This window comes from Lagopus leucura, unplaced genomic scaffold (assembly GCF_019238085.1).
Source record: "Lagopus leucura isolate 7727_CA_CO unplaced genomic scaffold, USGS_WTPT01 Super-Scaffold_100157, whole genome shotgun sequence".
NCBI classification, from domain to species: Eukaryota; Metazoa; Chordata; class Aves; order Galliformes; family Phasianidae; genus Lagopus; species Lagopus leucura.
The window spans coordinates 1,947,262-1,960,787 of record NW_024962334.1 but is presented as its reverse complement, the minus strand read 5'-3'; the positions used below and the strand labels follow the sequence as shown (position 1 = coordinate 1,960,787).

The 13,526-nt window shown below is 36.4% G+C and overlaps 1 protein-coding gene across 5 annotated transcripts in view; it reads left to right on the top strand.

Moving 5' to 3' along the window:
• The window catches only part of SUGCT (succinyl-CoA:glutarate-CoA transferase), a 328,810-nt gene that overhangs the window by 129,063 nt on the left and 186,221 nt on the right, over window positions 1–13,526 (top strand). For 3 of the 5 annotated variants that reach the window (XM_042888303.1, XM_042888305.1, XM_042888306.1), the window contains exon 12: window positions 6,856–6,958. In XM_042888303.1, coding sequence (XP_042744237.1) covers window positions 6,856–6,958 — 103 coding nt within the window. Of the gene's footprint in view, window positions 1–6,855; window positions 6,959–7,015; window positions 7,035–13,526 lie in introns of those variants that run through there. The other 2 variants (XM_042888307.1, XM_042888304.1) reach the window with 2 other exon arrangements.

Sequence of the window (13,526 nt, the reverse complement as noted above, 5' to 3'; positions counted from 1 at the left end):
CAGCTAAACGTGTAGCACAGAGTATTTGGGAAATTAACCTCTAAGTGGAACCGAGTGCGTGAGGTTGTAGGAGTGAATAGCAGGCATTCCTCAGCCTTTAAAGCAAAGCAGCTAGGGTAATAAGGAACACATAAATTCATCATGATTAGTGCTCCTGCAGCTAAAGCTAAATGAATCCACACTGTTTCGAGAGCTAAGTTATTGTAGACTTGAAATCAGAAGTGTTAGGGCTGGAAACGGCTCACAGTGGAACTTCCATTCCTAGCACTTGCATTTTAAAGCCCTTATTCTTAACTGCACCACAGCTGCACGTTGTGTATATAAGCGTGAGGGGGAAAGGAATTAGTAAGAAGGAAGCACAGTGGAATCTGATCTCCCAGTTAATGAGATCTTTGCTAAATTGTTTCCACCTAATAGCAGAAGAGGAGGGTGCTTGAAAGCGTGTTTGTAAGATGTGTGATTTGCCTGACAAGGAGCGCATTTTGTGAGACACACCCAATGTCTGTAAACCACCTTCCTTATCAGCAGCCCTTCTTCTTCTAAACCTATAGCCCTGTGGGCTGAAGTCACTGTTGGTAACTTTACAGAATGGATATCTCTTCAGCAAGGTAGCTGCCTGAAATCGGAAAGATGCCTGAGCTCAATGAGAGCAGCTGGTGAGGTTTGCTTTCCCTCGTCATCTGCTTCACCTTTGGTGCATAGATGCCTTAGCTGTATGGAAAGCAGCTTTGAAGCTGCCATGATTTGTCTGAAAATTATTTGTTTTAAATTGTCATTAGGTTCACATTAACTTTTATGAATTGGACTGTAAGAGAGATCCTAAATGTCTCAAACTTTTCAACTGAGAACTGGATAAGCTAATGAATATTTTCTTTATTCTTATTTTTCTCACTATTTATTAAGCCTTTCAGCTTTTTAAAAATGTGATTATGAAGTTTGAGATCCTTTCTGTATATAAATCTGCTCTTTTTTTTTTTTTTTCTTTCTTTCTTTCTTTCTTTCTTTTTCTGATAGCATACATTATTAGCTACGAGGCTGCTGAAATCATGGGAGAACTTCTCATTAATTTTTGGATGAATCTGTTAATATGACCCTTGTTGGATCTTTACTTCCCCAGAAGTTAAAATAATAGCAACAAAATCTATATAACTTTCTATTATTCTTGTAATGCTTTAAGTGATATTTATTTTCCAGTTGATTTCCATTTCCTTTGTTGTAATTGCAGAAGTTGCAGTCCTTTTGCTTGCTTGAGAAAAGGAGAAGAAGGCTTGGAAAAATGAGTACATTTCTAGTGTCTGTAGTTTAACATCTGAATAATAGTAATAATAAAAACAATGAAACAAATTCTGGAGAATGTTGGGTTTTGCTACTTAGGAATCAGCAGAAACACAATTTACAGTATGGATGTATTTCTTCTCTCTGGACATTTTCCTCTCACTTAAAAATCATGTATGGCTTTAAAAGGTCATGCAAAACACAAGGAAGGATTGTGAATACACATTCATGTATGGCACATAAGGTTGGAGAGTAATTAATACTTCTATTATGGACATTCTTTCAAGTATGCAGACATTTAATACAAGTTTCAAGGTGGATTTTTGATACATATATGTATCTAGGCTTTTTTTTTTTTTTTTTTTTGTGGCTGTCCCAGTCCACACCATGTGGACATTCATCCACAGATGTGAGACATCTTTTAAAGTAGTTGACGTATCCATCAGCAAAATATGTCAGTGGAATTGTGTTGGTCCCAAGGATGTTTAGTGTCTCTTGTAGTTTGCTGAGTGATTGTTTAGTAGCTGAGAAGTGACTAGTTAGACACTGACATGGAGATGCTTACAAAGTATTGAATAACTATTTTGAAAACTGTATTTACATTAAGGGATAATGATCTATTATTTGAATTTTCAATTATTTTATTTTATTTACTTTTATTTTCTATAGTATCTTGCAGAAATGCTAATGCAAGAAACTATACAAGCTATGTAGGCTGCTCTGAAAGTAATGCCTCCTGCTGTTTCCATGGAAAACAACAACATATACAGAGAGCACAATGAGGCAGGGTAAATTCTCAGCTGCAAAACACTACTTTTCAACATAGTCCCCACCATTAACCATGCATTTTTGTCATGCTTATAAAAATCTGCTCCAGTGGAGGTGACCAACTGTTTCTGGCTGCTATGACGGTGTCATTGCTAGGAAAATGTTGCTCATGCAGTCCATCTTTCATCAGTCCAAAGAAATGGAAATCAGAGTGCCCTAATCCAGACTACATGGTGGGTATGATAGGACAGTCCAGCTAAGGCTGGCAATGTGCTCCATGGTCTTCAAATTGATGTGGTGCCTGGTGTTACTGTGTTGCAAGAGAAAGGTTGCCTTCTTAATTGCCCTGAATCTGGAAGTTTGAGCCTTCGGCTCAGTCAGAGTTGTGATGTAGCAGTCAGAATTGATGGTCTGTCTGGGTTCCAGGAAACTCAGAAGGATCACTCTCTTCCTACACCAAAAGACACTGCATATCACTTTACCTGCTGTGGGCTGCATCTTGAACTTCTTCTTTGATGGGGAATTCACATCTTGCCACTTCACATTCCAGCTCATACTCGTAACAGCAGGTCTCATCGCTGGTAATGATGAGACCCTGGAAAATGTCACCTTCAGCCTGATATTGGTTCAGTAGGTTGTGATGAACTTACATATGGTGTTCTTTCTATTCCTGTGTGAGAGTTTGTGGGAGCTGCCTGCCACAAACTGCAGTATTCCAACATTGCCACTCTTGTTTCCAATGAAGCTGGGGGTGAGCCAACATAAAATTGGAAGCATTACTTTTGGGGCAGCCTTTTACTGTGTTAACTACCTCTTAAAGAGATGATTAGTGCTGAAGGGAGAAAATGTAGATATTTGAAACGTAATGAATTTTGATAGAAAGAAACATAATGCAGACTGCAGTCACGCTGCAAAACAAGGATGCTGTGGTGAACTTGGAAGTGAAAAGAGGGTTTTTGTGGTCATCTATGTAAATAAAACCAACCAATCAAAAATAAAAACTGTCACAGAATCCTAGATGTTGCAGTTATGTCTCCATTTGGTTCAAATTGTTCTAAATTAATTAGGTATATTCTCCCTATAGAAAACAGTGTTTTGCTTCTGCAGTTGTTCTAAACTTACTTTGTATGGAATTGGATGGCTTTGTTCTTTAGAGGAGTGTAAGAGAATTTACTTCCACGTAGGATATAGCAATAACTGTGTTTCCTAGATAACACAACAAATGGGGAATATATATATAAGGAATGTACACAAAATTGATTCATTCATGCTTTATAGATCTTTATTTTACTGAAAGCTATAAAACATACTTCGAAAGGGCTTCAGAAACAAAATGACTTTTCTGATATAACATCAGAGTAAGACCTACTATGACAGCTCATAGATAACTGGCAGTACACGTTTGACAAGACCTGATGCACTGCAGATGAGTTTGACATCTGAGATGTGATGACCTCCTGTAAGTGAATAGCTTAGACATTGTAGCTGTATGATGGAGCACAGAAAAGGCTAAAAATGTTTTTATAACATATTGTAAACACAGTTTATGTTTATAAACACAGACTGTATTTAAAGGAATGTTACTAATGCAGATTAAACTGAAATCAGTTTGGTGCAGTAGAAGCAGGTTTTAAAGTCTAATAGAAATGGGAGCGTTTTCATGATGATATCCAGAATTATGTCACTTCCAGACATCTCAGGCTGATGACTTGCCTAGTAGAGTGCTGGAAAATCTTTTTGCTTTTAACCTCTTCTATCACAGCATCCAGAAATTGTATGTTTTGCTGTGGCATAATTTTTGATAATCTGAAGAGCCATTGCTTCAAAATTACTGAAGTTTATGGCATATCTTATGAGTTTCACTAGCAATTATTAGAAAAGAGAAGGGAGTTTACGTCTTGTTTTGTAAGAAACAACTACACTTGTGGTTTGCAAAGGAAATAATGTAATAGCTTTTTTTTTATTTTTTATTTAAATTTTGGACTTTTGGAGGCCATTCCTTGTATGGCTCTATAATGGTTTTTGGATTACCTTACTGAGTGTATAGTTTAAATTTGGAGTTCTTTCTTTAATGGCGCCTGCTGAATTTAAGAATGTAGGAAAAGGCATTGAGTAGGATTTCTTTCTGTGAAGTGGCAATTTCATTAGTTCAGCCCGTGATACGTTTTCTGCTCTTAAAGCGTTTTTAAGCCTGAAATATCCTTAATGTTAACTATTGCAAAATCTGATTCCTCATTTCTGTATCATGACTTCAGTAGCTTCCCATGAACTGAAATGCAAATAAAACATCGTGGGGAACCACTACCTGCTTTCAGTGAAGAAAAGCTCAGTACAGGCTGCACAGTAAAGATTGCACCTATTGGTTTCTTCATTTTTTTCCCCAACTCTTTTCAAAATGAGTATGAATTCAAATATCATTCAACACCTAAAAGTAAGCTATTTTGAACATGTAAAATACTAGTAAGAATTGGGAGCAGCTAAACTGCATAACTGAAATGATTATACAAATAAATCATAGATAATTTAAATGGCACTTTTGTGATTATGTGTATAACAGAGCGTTTTAGAGGGAAAAGGGATTCATCTGGAAATAAATTGGAGTGTGAATCACCTGCTTGAGTTCTCCTGCAGCAACTTGGAATCATTGAGGTTCTACAAAGATAGACCGTTTTTTAGCCTTTTATGTATTTCCAGCAGTGATTTTATGTCTATATATACATCGATGTATGCTTTCCCACTGAAAGACAGATGACATTCTAAATTTTTTAGTTTAGAACAGCAGATCATGTGGCAAGTAGGGAAATACAGAAGGTAATATGGAAGCATGTGGTGTTTTAAAAGAAGCAGTAAGAGCAAAACTCTATCTAGGCCTCACAAATTCCCGCTGATCGATATTTCTATTTTCAGGAGAGAATTTCAGGCTTTTACTGCTCTTGGAAGTTTATGTTGTCTATACTTGATATTTTGGAGCGCTGAACTGCTGTCAGTGAATACTTGGTGTGCATTTTTAATCCATGTCTTATCTTCTATCAGATTTCAAAGCAATATTTTTCCCTTAGTAATGAACAACAGATATCACAAAATCACAGAATATTAGGGATTGGAAGGGACCTTTAATCCCATTTAAATTGGAATGTCCTTTAATCCCAAACTATTTTTTTTTTTTTAATGAGAGTTTTATAAACTCTTTTTTTGTTGTTATTTCAAATTAGAGTTTTATAACCTCTTTTTTTAAATAAAAAATGTAATAATCTTCTATTTTCTTGAGAAATTATATTTCATTGTCTTTACAATACACTTTGCATACATACTCATTTATTCTGATTTTCTGTGTTATCACTCCTTCAATTTCTACCACTATTATTTGTCATCTTCACACCTACTAAGGAGGAGAAAAAACTCTATTTCTGAGGAAGTGCAGTACAAAAGTTGGGTGTTTCCTACCTGTAGTGAAAATTGTGTTGGATATTGGGATTAAGTCCCACAAAGAATGGATAACTCACTTCTGCAGGGAAGAAAGACCTTTCCAGTAAAGCCTGGATCCGTACCAGTGCCATGTATTAAATAAAGTCAACTCATTGCTATCAGTACTTTCTTTTCTTTATTCTGAGCATCATTAGAATCTGAGTAGTCTTCAGCTGATCTCTGTGCATATATGAAAAGATAATTTGTAAATTTTCTTTGTAATGATTTAATTCTTTTCATGCATTAGGGAGGAGCTCGGTCTTTGCTTACTTTGACCTATTTCTCTTTAAAGTTGTTTTTTGCATAAGAATATGCTAGAAATATAGTGGAGGCTACTGATGTTGTTCCAGATAAGACTTGGTTGAGCATCAGAATACTAGTAATTCAAGAGATCAAGATTTCTGCTCATTTCATTTCTGTTGGGCCTTTATGCTGCAACCCATTTCTTTTCAAGTTTGTTCCTATCATGACGGAGATCTTTCCTTTCTAATAACATGGCCTACCTCTGTGCCATTTAGGAACTCCAAATAAGTTGATTTGCTTCAAAATTCCAGAAAGCTACAGAAAATGCTGTCCCTCAGTAAATGGTAGTGCTTCAAGGTGTGTTTTCTTCACATACGTAACTCTGCCAAGCAAATGAGAGTAGAAAGTGGACCAAAAGAGGAGAAATGCAGTAGAACAGTGCTACCAGTCTGGAAAATGAATGCTTAAGAAAAATAAGCTAAGCTTTTTGTGTATGATGACAAAAGGACAAGAAGCAATCCATTCACCAGCATAGCCACAGTGTGTATTTTCTGAACTGGATATCCTTAGGATAGATTATACAATCATAAGGCAAATAAACATGTAGTAAATGTTGTTATCTGACCAAAAAACGTGGCTGTTAGCCCTGACATATGTTTTGGATGTAATGAAGGAAAAACATTCTGGTGCTTTAAATCAGCTTTTATTGAACAGTGTTGCATGTTAGACTATACCCACTTTATAACTTTTTTTGTTGTTAAATATGTACATAAAAGAAAACAAATGTGAAGCACATTACTGTAATTAAGGACTGGAGGGAGCCCGTTGATCCTTATTTGAAACTGCTGATAAATTTAGCTTTACATCATCACTGGATTTCTTCAGATTGAGTAGATAGAAGTCAGTTCAGCTAAGTTCTTTCCCCTGTGGCCTTTGGATTTGCATTTCTGAGGAACACATGTAGTACATTTTCATTATGGTATTGACTGGGAAGAAATCAGTGGGGAAGGGTATGGAAGCAGTGAGAGGGGGAGGAGAGATTCTGTACCTTTTTTACAATCTGAAGCACTGAGTCGAATCCACATGCTTCTTATTTATTCTTAGGTTATCAGAAAAAACAACAGTCGAGTGGTTGCAGCTCTTTGAAGGTAGTGGAGTTCCATACGGTCCAATCAACAATATACAGCAGGTATTCTCGGAGCCTCAGGTTGGTTTTCAACAAGTCTTTTCTATGCATTACTACAATTGTTTCACAAATTCTAAGTAATGATTGCTTTTCCTGTCACTCAGACCTCATTTCAGCTATTTTAAAACGGAATTTGAGACTTTTATTGGGGATTGAGCGTAACACCAATAAGATGTTGTGATAAGAAATAAATACAGATCTCTGAATTATTTACATGCTTGGGAACACAGATGTTTTAAACCATAGGTATTCTATGTCTTGAATGGCACGTCAAAAATGTCTGATAAAAGAAGGAAAGAAACTGTAATATTTAGTAATCGCATTCTGTCAGATACATATTTTCTCTTTTCTGCACATTTCCTCTGAATATCTATTCAGAAAAGTACCTTTCATGTTGCCCACAATCGATCACTTTTGTGTACAGAATGTGGTTAACTAGAATTTTTAGTTTTTAGGGGGAAAAAAAATGAAGCACAAAAATCTACACAATATTCTGGCTTTCTAGCTTAGCTAGAGTTAGGATATCTGCATATTCACTGATCCCTCCCCTTCTGTTGGGCTAAAGGGCCTAACAAACTGTCTTGAAGAGTGTGACAGTAGTTCCAGCTTCTCTATTCTGTGATTAATCTCCTTAAAATTAATTTCTAATAATGTAGGTAACGAGAAATGATTGGCTGCTGAAGAGGAGGGGAAGCCAAACTTTTCTGTCCCTTGTCCGTTGTCAAGAAGTGGTTGTCAGGAGTGCAAATCAAATGGTAGTTTTTTGGAAAGGCAAGGCAAATCTCTATCCTAAAGCAATATGTTTATTATATACATTTGTTATAAATACGTTTATTGTACTTTTAGAAGCATAAACCAACACTTATTAGGCCACCATGAGGACAGAAATGTCTTTCTCAGATAAAAGCACTCCTTTACCTTAAAATGATTTAGTACCATGCTGCAGAGTATGCATGGGCCAAATTTTTCACTTCGTAACTTCCATGGGGATTAAAATTCAGCTTTGAAGAACATACAGCTAGAATCTTTATTTTGCTCAGAACATGGCTGTCTTGGCTGTGCTTGGGGCAACATTAAAAAGATGGTCTGTGGGGATTTTTTGGTAAAGCATCAAACTTTAAGAAGTTGGTTCCACTATGAAACTGCTTTTTAAAAGGTCGTATGTTGTGGTGTGGCAACCTCCCAGACTGAAATAAGATTGGCTCAGTTACTCTGTTCTACTTAGAGTTCATTTAAATATTAAATAACCTGACAGAGTTAGCTTGTCCACAAAGGTACTACAGTGCTTTGCAATAAAGGCTATTCAAATCATCTTCCCATAGAAGGACGTACTGATTTGTGTGTGTATGGTGGGCTTGTTTGTTTTTTATTCTATATAGAACTACTTGAAAAAGTTGTCTTTTCTACACCATCCTGTGAAATAAACGGCACTCAGTCACCATGATCCTATCACTATTGGAAATGAAATAAGAGTATATGTGTTAATGTTGCGTGTTATACTTGTGTTTGATTTCTCATACTGCCTTCACACACACAGAATGGCCCAGGTTGGAATGGACCTCAAGGATCATGAATTTCCAACGCCCCCCACCACAGGCAGGGCCACCAAACTCCACGTTTAATACTAGACCACTTCCTAAAGCATTTTCTGTGGTTGTTTTGTTTTAGTGAAGGGGGAAAAAAAAAAAACAAAAAACAACAAAGCTAAACAAAACAAACAAAAAACCCTACCCACTTCTTTCCTTTTATTTCTGGAAATAGGAAATTGGTTGACATCTTAAGGTATCTTATGTGAAGTCATATAAAGTAAGTAAATATCTTTATATAAGTGAAGTCCCCAACACATCTTTAAATATCTGAGAGGCATTCAGGTCCAGAAGCTTTTTGCCATTGCACTTTATTAAGTGTGCCTCTACCTGTTCATCCTTCTGCTGTTGCACAGACAGCACGCAGCTGGGATAAACACACATACTCGCATATAGCTTTGCTCTCTTATAACCTCATCTGTAATTTTGGTTTCTTAACCCTTGATAGTGCATTGGGTCACTGTCTAAGTTTAAGGAGAAGTCTATCTTAGCATCTGAGAATGTGGAATCCAGGTGTCCTCTGCACTGTGAAGTCCCAGTTATAGCAGGGAAGGAATGGCTCACACCAATGGGAACGTGCTATAATAGCAGCAAGATGTTTCTTATGTATAAAACTCAACTCAATCCTTGAGTTCTCTATATCATTCTCTATAATGATCCATTAAAATGTTTTTGTTTGATTTGCTTGTGATTGTTTTCCCCAGACTCAGTTTAGATCAGATAATACATTTCTAGGAAAGCTGTCATTTAGCTTGTAATTAAAAGCCTTAAAAATACTGTAATAAATAAAAAGAAGGGTAAGTACTTGCACCAAGCCCAATACGCTTCAGTATAAACTTCTGATAGATGGTGCTTAGATTTAGTTGAGCTCTTCCATTTTGGTATTAGCTAGCAGAATAGGATCTGAATGCAATTCCATTTTTCAATTTATTGCCACTGTCTTCCTACTACTCTGCAGACTTTGTTAATCTGTAATGAAGTCATCATTCATTGTAAACACAATCTGGCACGATTAGTGACCAGTCATAGATAGAATCACAGAATCATTAAGGTTGGAAAAGACCTTTAAGATAACCTAGTCCAGCCATCAGCCCATCCTCACCATGTCCACTAAGCATGTTCCTTAGTGCTGCTTCTACACATTTCTTGAGTACTTCCAGGAACAGTGACTCCACTGCTCCTCTGGACAGCCTGTTCCAATGCTTTCTTTCCACTCTTTCTCAGAGGAGTTTGTTCCTAATATTCAACCCAAATCTCCCCTGGCACAATTTGAGGCCACTGCCTCTCATTCTATCACCAGTTACCTGGGAGAAGAAACCGACCCCTTGTGCCACCTCAGCTCTTAGAGATGCTTCCAGTGGTGCACACAGCTGGAGCCAGCCAGAGACAGAATCTGTAAAATTGTTGGAATAACACAGAGGAGGAATGGAGGCAACTTTAAGGAGGTAGGAAGGGCCAGCTAAAGGAGATGACTGAAATGATCTAATGGAATTTAATCAGCTGCAGGTGTGTTGTGTTTTCAAATTTTATTTTATTTTAAATAACTCAGAAGACCAAGAGGAGTTTGTATAACTTCTATAAACTGAGATAAAACAACACATTTTTTTATCCCAGGACATACTGTTAATGTCATTACAGCTTCAATCATACTGACAGTAAGCTGCCAAAAACCATGGATATATGTATGTTTTCAACTATGCTGAAGTGCCAGGTGATACTCCATGAATGGAGTGAAATGTCCACTTTTCCCACCAGTTGTAATCATTTATTCATTTGTGAAGCTAAAATGGATACCACAGGCAGTTGTACTGCTAAGTAAATCAGTCTGTGGATAGAAGTGTGTGCTTGTATGTGTGGTTCTGCATGTATGGTTAAAGGGGCTGAGAGAAAAAGGGGCCAACTTGATAGTAAAGGGGACAGTTTTCTTAAAAATGAGAGGGAGGAAATATTAAAAAAAAACTGTTACAAACTTTTAATAGTACAGTATAAACTATTTCCATGAAGCTTTTTATAGACAAACTGTTTCAAGCTATTAAAAAAACAAAAAAACAAAAAAACAAAACTATGTTCTTTTAACAAGACCAAGATAGTACAAAACATTAAAGGAATTCTTAAAACGTTTTAAAAACTTACCAGTGACCTCAGTATGGTCCTATTTAGGATACTCTGGGGAACATGTGTATGAAATACAATGTGGTTTGAGGTTTTCCAAACAAAACAAACTTAAAAGAGAATGCAATTTTAATAGAAACTATTCAGATTCTATTCAGAATGGCTTTTTGTTTGTTTTCTTTAAAACATCATTCTCCCCTGATTTTGTAACATGATTTCTTTCACAGTCCTTATACAGTGTCATTACTTTAATCAAGTGACTGACTTGTATTGGAAGCAACAAACCCAAAACTATTATAAGCAGTTAGTTAGCTAATGTTTTACCAGACTAAATCAATGCTTGTTGATGAATTTTTCTGTATCAATGCTTCCAGCTGAAAATAAATTTGAAAGCCGTGCAGTGGTGCTCATTTTTTTCCCCCTCTTTCAAAGCAGTTACAGTCATACCACACAAGTTGAGTACATCAGGTGTAAGACATCACCCTGATGCATCACTTCTGAGAAATATGGGGAGGGAAATATCGGAGCTGAAACATCACAGCTGGCCCTGATTTCAGCTCCTGCCAAACACCTGCAGACTCTAAAAGGATACCAAAACAAAACTCCACCCTGTGGCAAGAGGCCATCCCTTAACAACCCTTCCCTGACTTTGCATCACTATAAAAATTAATATAACATTTTTTACAGAAACCTTAGTCTTCCTGTCCCAGAAGACTGTTACAGTTCCTTTAGACGTTTTCCTGAAGGTGCCTGGGGAAAAAAAAAACAACCCAAAATAAAAAAATCTCCCCCAAAACCAGGAAGAAAACCAGAAACCATATATTCAAATATATTGAATTATTGAAAATATTTGATACCTGGGAATTATCTGACGTTTTCAGTTTATTATTTGTGGAAACTCACAAAGCTGGTAGTTTTTTTTTATTAACCTCCAGCTCATCTCTTATTTTGGAAGTTGTTCCACTTGAAAACATCCTGGCAAAAATTTCCTTGCATCTGGTGAAAGCTTCTGCAACTGACTAGTGTTGTGAATGCACAGAACAGAAAAAGATAGTACGGTGTTTTTATTTATTTTTTTAAAGAATCTCATGCGTGGCTGTTGATGTCTTATTTGGTTGTTTTTGTCTTTTTTTTTTTTTTTTTTTCTCCCTACAAATATGGTGATGGATTTTACGGGCCATGTTTTTAATTGTTATTTCTTTGTTGAAAGAGACTTTTATGGCCTGCTGAGCGCTATCCTGATTCAAATGAAATTATATTCATGTCCATAATGCTGCAGATATTTATTTATTTATTTGTTTTTACTAGAAGAGGTTTCTCTAGCTGAAAAGCAGTTGGATGAAAGCCTGAGGTAATACACTGTGTCTAGAAGTGATTCTTAACAGGCAAAAGAAAAAGAGAAATTTAATTTTGCGTTTGTCTATTAAGTGCTAAAACTGGTTGGAAATGTTTGATGGAATGTTTTTTTTTTTTTTCCATTTAAAAATGCCAGCTTATTGAAAGTGAAACATACACACAAAGGTATCTGCAGTTTAATTCTGTCTTGAAACAGAGATGGAACTCATTCCTGCCTGCTTTGCTAAGTTGAAAGTGTGCACTGCCTAGCTTAGACTTGGCGTTTCAAGACAAATTATGTACTTCAGTTTTTAAATTCTGTGTGGTTGAAGAGATGCACCAACCATACCAAGTCCTTCAAAAGTAGCTCGTTCATATTAAATTAAAAATGTTTTCAAGCTTTTTGGTCCGTGGGAAATTTAGGGAAGTGGACGCTGTGCTGAAGTGGATAGCATTAAGGAATGGAACACAGTTTGAAGAAATAGAATGGAAATTCCAGTTCTAGCACTGTAGTATGCAATTCACACATAATACACAGAAAGCCTGCATAATTGTGTACGTGAGGAAGCTCCATATCCAGATGTTACAAGGAGGGTTCAAAAAGAGACATCAAGAAGTTTTAAATTTTTAGCTGTAGTGAAAGTTGATCCAGAAAAGTGACTGTGGTGTAGTGGATGTGCATTTTTGTTGTCCCATTTCTTTTAAGGATGCGTTGGAGATGCTGGCTGTTAATAACAAGGAATGAAGTCCCAGGCAGTACATGCAAAAGATAAGCTTTTGCCTGCTGCCGTGTATTCTGGTCCTTGTTGCGCCAGAAGTGTTCAAAACTGATCATTAAACGTCTGCTCCTCACTTGTTTTGAGTGCCTGTGTTGTGACACTGTATGCAAAGCATACAGCATCCATTGGAGATGAATGAAACTCTTGTAAACATATTTGGTCATTTTAAAATGTAGTATCCTTGAAAAAGACCTAATGTAGCAGTTTTATCCTTAGATTTCCCAGTGTTTGTGTTTCTTACCTGTGAAACTAGGACTCAGAGTAGTATGTAAGGACAGGGAAGCTTCTGGAAAGTATAGCTTTATATACTTTATAGCTCTTTCTAAAGTGAGAGCACCAGAGAAATAACCCTTCAGGAAGATGTGGTTTTTTTTAGTGTGATTTGAGTGAGAAATATTAAAGTAAGGCCTGGAACTGTATCTTACTTAAGAGAAATAGGAATACATTTGAAACTTGCTTACTGCACTGAAGAAGGGAGAAGCCAGACAGAGAAAAAAAGTCTGAGCGTGCACTTAAAACTTGTGTATTTCTTTTGTGCAAGCAAGTAAGCAATGCTTAATAACTCTTCTAATTTCTTTTAAAATGCAGATGCCTCTGAACTTTGTCTCTTAGCTGGTACTGTTTACACGTTTGTTCAATTGGAAAAAGGGTAGCATGAATGTTTTTTGGTAACGGAGAATAAGTTCTCTGAAGCATCGTGTTAGTGACCTGTTTTCACAAAAAAAGTTAATTGTGTTTAAAAATTACATTTTAGTCATTGTCATTCAAACGTACAAA